Source organism: Dipodomys ordii, unplaced genomic scaffold, assembly GCF_000151885.1.
Source record: "Dipodomys ordii isolate 6190 unplaced genomic scaffold, Dord_2.0 Scaffold7, whole genome shotgun sequence".
In the NCBI taxonomy this organism is placed as follows: domain Eukaryota; kingdom Metazoa; phylum Chordata; class Mammalia; order Rodentia; family Heteromyidae; genus Dipodomys; species Dipodomys ordii.
In genome coordinates, this window is record NW_012267223.1 from 5,018,092 (window position 1) to 5,024,091 (window position 6,000).

At 46.3% G+C, this 6,000-nt stretch overlaps 1 protein-coding gene across 4 annotated transcripts in view; it reads left to right on the forward strand.

The window, feature by feature from the left end:
• The first annotated feature begins 207 nt into the window (after nucleotides 1-207).
• The window catches only part of Milr1 (mast cell immunoglobulin-like receptor 1), a 12,748-nt gene continuing 6,955 nt past the window's right edge, over nucleotides 208-6,000 (forward strand). For all 4 annotated transcript variants that reach the window (XM_013037767.1, XM_013037768.1, XM_013037769.1 and 1 more), the window contains exons 1-3: nucleotides 208-315; nucleotides 408-452; nucleotides 2,027-2,296. In XM_013037767.1, coding sequence (XP_012893221.1) covers nucleotides 261-315; nucleotides 408-452; nucleotides 2,027-2,296 — 370 coding nt within the window. In that variant the 5' untranslated portion in view covers nucleotides 208-260. The remainder of the gene's footprint in view (nucleotides 316-407; nucleotides 453-2,026; nucleotides 2,297-6,000) is intronic.

The window sequence follows — 6,000 nt, forward strand, 5'->3', positions numbered from 1 at the left end:
CTTTTTTGGGTCACTTTTCCACCTTCCTGTCCTTTGTCCACGGGCAACTTACCCCATCTTTCTATGGGAACTCATGGAGACACACAGAGATGAGTTGAGCCAATTAGACCAGTTGTGTAAGGCTCGCCTAGCCTAGATCTCTCCTGACTTCCTTAGTCTGCTGGAGAAAAAGAGGAAGTTCTCCTGAGCCTCGCGCCATCCCTGCTGCAGCTTTCACCATTGCGGGCTCTCTGTCATCTCCTCCCCGGTTCCTCAGGAGGATGCGGGGCCCGCGGACCGCTCTGCTCCTCGGGGGCTTTCTTTCCTTTGTCTCCTGTAAGCTCACTTAGCGCTGCTGAGGTCTGATTCTCCAAACCAAACCATCCTGCGGAAAATCAGCTTTCTCTCTCTCTCCTGTTCCTTTTCAGTTCAAATGGCTGTGTCGGCTCATGAGAACCTGGACAGGAAAACGGGTGAGTCTTACTCTTTTCTCAAGGGCGTTCATCTTTTAAATTTTAAAAAGATGAAGGAACGAAGGGTGAAAGTCGATTTCGCTTCCTATTGTTAACAATGAGCTGTTTTAGGGAGGAAGCTGGGGCATATTTTTTTCCCCCAGAGACACTGACACAAAGTTGAGATCTTTTCTCCCACGACAGTGTGTGTGTGTGTGTGTGTGTGTGTGTGTGTGTGTGTGTGTACCAGTGTTTGAATTTAAGAGTCTCTTCCTTGGCTTTATCACTCACTTGAGGCTGGAGCTCTACCACTTGAGCCATAACTCCTCTTCCAGATTTTTTTTTTGTCGGTCGTGGGGCCTGAACTCTGGGCCTGGGCGCTGTCCCTCAGCTCAAGGCTCAAGGCTAGTGTTCTACCACTTGAGCCACAGTGCCACTTATGGCTTTTTCTGCTTCTGTGGTGCTGAGGAATTGAACCCAGGGCTTCATGCATGCAAGGCAAGCACTCTACCACTGAGCCACCTTCCCAGCCCCCCTTCAGATTTTTTTAAATTTATATTTTATTGTAAAGGTGATGTACAGAGGGGCTACAGTTATGTAAGTCAGGTAATGAGTACATTTCTTTTTGAACAGTGTCACCCACACCCCTTCTTCCAGATTTTTGCTGGTTAATTTGAAATAAGAGTCTCTCTGATTTGTCTGCCCTGGCTGGCTTCCAACTGGAATCTTCAGATCTCAGCCTCCTGCATAGGATTACAGACCTGAGCTACCAACATTGGGCTCTGTCCAAATAGTTTTCTTTTTCTTTATTGTGATTGTTTTTTTGAGCCGGAAAACCAAACAGTCTTTGTGATATAGTTTAAGCCCCACTAGAAATACGTACTGGGGAGGGAGCAACATGAGTTTTAGAAGGGGCAAACTTTAAGATGGCACTGGCCGTGAGCTGACATGACTGGAGCAGGTAGAAGGACACATAGCTCAGGATATGGTCTTCTATACTATTCTGTTTCAAATTTTCCAATTTCTTGTTTTGTTTTGTTTTGTTGGTCATGGGGCTTGAACTCTGGGCCTGGGGGCTGTCCCTCAGCTCTTTCAGATCAGGCCGAGTGCTCTACCATTTAAGCCACAGCGCCACTTATGGTTTTCTAGTGGTTTATTGGAGATATGAGAGTCTCATGAACTTTCCTTCCTGGGCTGGCTATGACTCGTGATCCTCTGATCTCAGCCTCCTGAGTAGCTAGAATTACAGGTGTGAGCCACCAGTGCCCAGCAGATAGACCCAACAAGTCATCAAATCTAATGCTTGGTCCTCTCGTTGCGTTAATTATTTCCAAGTCAGCACAGCAAGTGGTATTGGAATCAATGTGAGCTTTACCCTGGCGAAAGAAGAGAGCAAGCAGGCCTGCTCATATCTGCCCTCTGGTCATGGGGTAGAGACTAGAGTCCCCCCTGAACCCCATCCCTGTGAAGTCTCCTCAGGAATGGAAAGTGCCCATCGTATGACCCAGAAAATATGCTTACACCGCCGCCGACTTATTATCACTGCGTCTTCATGAGGACCTTTTCTTGTCTTTCCTTTTTTTTTTTCTTCCCAGAATTCTTTTCTCCAAATTTGACCTCAAACACAAGTACGGTGAGGATGGGCCAAAATGTCTTTCTGTTTTGTTCCATCAAGAACACATCGCTTCAGGCCAATTACTCCTTGTTTTGGCATACTCAACAACTGGACAAGAAGAAAGGAAAAGGTGAACCGGTGATTTTTAACCGAAATATCTCGAAAGCCAATGAATCAGGCCCCTACAAATGCAAAGTCCAAGTTTACAACATCTCAAAATATAGTCAAGAGTTCAACTTCACACTTGCTGGTGAGTACACCGCCTGATCTCGCGAGGGCCTGAGATCTGTAAGGTTCTCTCTTATTCTACAAAGGGCTCTTGGGGCTGCTTGGAAACATTCGAGAGCCTGTAAACATGTCACACAAGTCTCCTCCTCTCCCCCGCCTCCCCTCGCTTTTCCTTTCCTTCCTCCTCTCCTCCCCTTTCTCCTCTTGGTCTTTCTTTTCTTCCTTTCAATGTCTTTTCCTTTGTTGCAGTTGATATAGAGCTGCTTGATGTAGCCCAAGCTCTGGATCCTCCTGCCTCAGCCTCCCAAGGGCTGAGACTATGGGCATGAAGCCCCCTCTTTAACATGAGACCTGTCTTCCTAATAATTCTATTTTAGATTATTTCAGGTTCTCCAAAGACTTCAATGTTTCTGATTAGCCAGATTGTCAGACAAAACTCACAGACCTTAACATTTCACTTATTGAAATCTTGTCCATATATATAATTTTTTGCCAGTCCTGGGGCTGCTTGAACTCAGGACCTGGGCACTGTTCCTGAGCCTCTCTGTTCTCAAGGCTAACATTCTATCACTTGAGCCACAGCGCCACTTCCAGCTTTTTCTGCTTATGTGGTGCTGAGAAATCGAACCCAGGCCTCATGCATGAAAAGTAAGCGCTCTACCATTAAGCCACCTTCCCAGCCCATGTGTATTATATAGAGTCTTATAAACATATGGTTTCCAGTGTCCTGATCCATTCTAACGTTTTTAAATGGATGATACTGAGATTGCATTACCCTTGCTATGCGGGTTCTCTACCACTTGGTTAATACCTCCAGCTCCTTTTTACTCTGTTTATATTTGAGATAGGGTCTGCCTTTTCTGCTTGGGCCTGCCTGAAGCCATGGTCCTCTATTTACTCTCTCTGCTGTAGCTGGGGTGACAGGCGTACATCAACACACTCAGCTTACTCAGTAAAATGAGGGTCTCACAAACTTTTTACCTAGGCTGGCTTGGAACTGCCACCTTTCCAATCTTGACCTCTTGTTGGATGACAGATAAACACCACGGTGCCCAGCTATTACCAGAAGTTTTTGCCCAGGCTAGCTTTGAACTGTGATCCTCCTTACCTCAGCCCCTGAGTAGCTGGAATTACAGGTGTGAGCCACCTTGACTATTTTTTCTGAGAGATTCTTTTTGTACATGACCATTTTCTTTTAGATTCAAATGACTTAAAAATTAAATGTAGGGGCTGGGCAGGTGGCTCAGTGGTAGAGCGCTTACTTTTCATGCATGAGGCCTGGGTTCGATTTCTCAGCACCACATAAGCAGAAAAGGCTGGAAGTGGCGCTGTGGCTCAAGTGGTAGAGCACTAGCCTTGAGCTGAAGAGCTGAGGGACAGCGCCCAGACTCAGAGTTCAGGCCCCACAACCAACCAAAAATAAATAAATAAATAAATAAATGCAGTGAAAATTGAGTTCCACAGTCACCATGGCAGTTCATTTGCTCAGTGGCCTCAGCTGGCTGATGCTGCCATTGACAACACAGACACAGAACATTTCCATCACTATAGAAAGTTCTATTGGACAACAATGGCCGAGCTCAATGACTCTGAGCTTTTTGGCTACAACTGTCTTACTCTAACAATCTAATGATAGTAATGGATACTTTCCCCAGGAAAATGCTCTTAAGAGTATAGCTACCCATTTTTTTGCAGAAGGTTTTAGAGGATGCTGTTTGTTCCAGGTTAGAACATCCATCTTTGGGCATACATGGGGTAGAAACTTTTCCCCCACAAATGTGGTGCTGGGCTGGGACACATGTAAGGACAGTGACTTAACTGATCCTATTCTCCAATGGTGGGCAGTAAATCCATGAGTGCATGTGTCTCAGGAACCCGTCCTGCAATTCATGAGCATGATTAGAAGTTCCTCTTTGACTCTTTTGGTAAATTATGAATCTATGTCATCTTCTGACTGAGCACTAGTGGCTCTCGCCTGTAATGCTGGCTACTCAGGAGGCTGAGATCTGAGGATGGAGGACCAAAGTCAGCCTATGCAGGAAAGTCTATGAAACTCTTATTTCCAATTAACTAGCAAAAAGTACCAAGTGGAGATGTGGCTCAACTGGTAGAGCATGACAACCTTGAGGGAGAAAAAAACTGAGTTCCAGCACCTAGACCCTAAACTCAAGCTGCCAGATTGGCACAATCAAAACGAAGCAAAACAAACAAACAGGGGGCTGGGAAGGTGGCTCAGTGGTAGAGCGCTTGCCTCGCATGCATGAGGCCCTGGGTTCGATTCCTCAGCACCACAGAAGCAGAAAAAGTCAGAAGTGGCGCTGTGGCTCAAGTGGTAGAGCACTAGCCTTGAGCTGAAGAGCTGAGGGACAGCGCCCAGGCCCAGAGTTCAGGCCCCACAACAAACATCATCAAAAACAACAGCAAAAAGCCTATGGTATTTTCCATAGTCAGCAGGTCAGATGCTTACTCAGTGCAAGCAGTCGTGTTGCTGGGATTTCAATGATACTTAAGATATGGTTGTGGCCTGAACCAAGTAAGAACTGAGAGCAGAAGTAATAAACACAAATACTTCTTTCTTCGTTTGAAACCGGCACTCGGGGCCTTGCAATCTCCCTTCGCCCGAGCTGACACTTTATCACTACAGCCATACTTCTACTTCTGGCTTTTTGCTAGATAAGAGTCTCACTCTTTTCTACCTGGGCTGGCTTTGAACTGGGATTCTCAGATCTCGGCCTCCCGAGGAGCTGCGATTACAGGCATGAGCACAGATTCTTTAATCCTTGATCTGTTCACCAAATACTTAATGAGAGCCCAGATATACAAGACCTGGGCTGGCTAAGCCCGGGCTCCTGTCTTAGTGGACATTATAACCTACTGGGGCAGCAATCAAATCCAATTGCCCAATCAATCATGAACTGTGGTGGTTTCAAAGAAAAAGATGGCGTGGTGCTGGGGAAGATAAGCAGGAGGGACTTACCTGCGCCAGGTAGTTAAAACGGCCTTTCCAAGGGGACTATCTTCAAGTAGAGCCCTGGGTGCTGAGAAGGAGCTCATTATATAGAGAGCAAAGCAAAGAGGGCGCTAGCAAAGGATGATGGGATGTGAAGAGCTTCAGCTTGGGAGGGAACTGAATTCAGGGACCAATCAGGCAGCTGGGAAAGGTGAAGGTCAGATGAGGGGAGAATGACCCCAAATGAAACTGGAGACAGAGGGCCCACGTCTGGACGGGCCTGGAGTTATTATCTGCCATGTGTATTGGACAGACAGGAAATACGAGGACTCTACTTCCCATCCTTGAAGAGAATTCATTGAAGGGATTACAGGGCACAAGGGCCAATGAGGATTGGTTGAATGTGTCATGTAATCATTTAGGAGAGAAACAACATTGGAGTTGAACACACATGGGTCTCTTCAATTCGCCAGACCTCATGGTTAGTTGAAGTTGTAGTCACAGGTGGGAATAATAAGGAAAGAACAAGAATGGGGTATTCTTTATTTCTCTTTTTTCCCCCTTTTTTCTTGTTTTGCTTGTCCTGGGACTTGAACTCAGGGCCTGGACACTGTCCCTGAGCTTGTTTTGCTCAAGGCTAGCACTCTACCACTCGAGGCACAGCACCACTTCTGGCTTCTTTGTTGGCTAATTAGAAATAAGGGCCTTGGGGCTGGGAAGGTGGCTCAGTGGTAAAGTACTTGACTTGCATGCATGAGGCCCTGGGTTCGATTCCT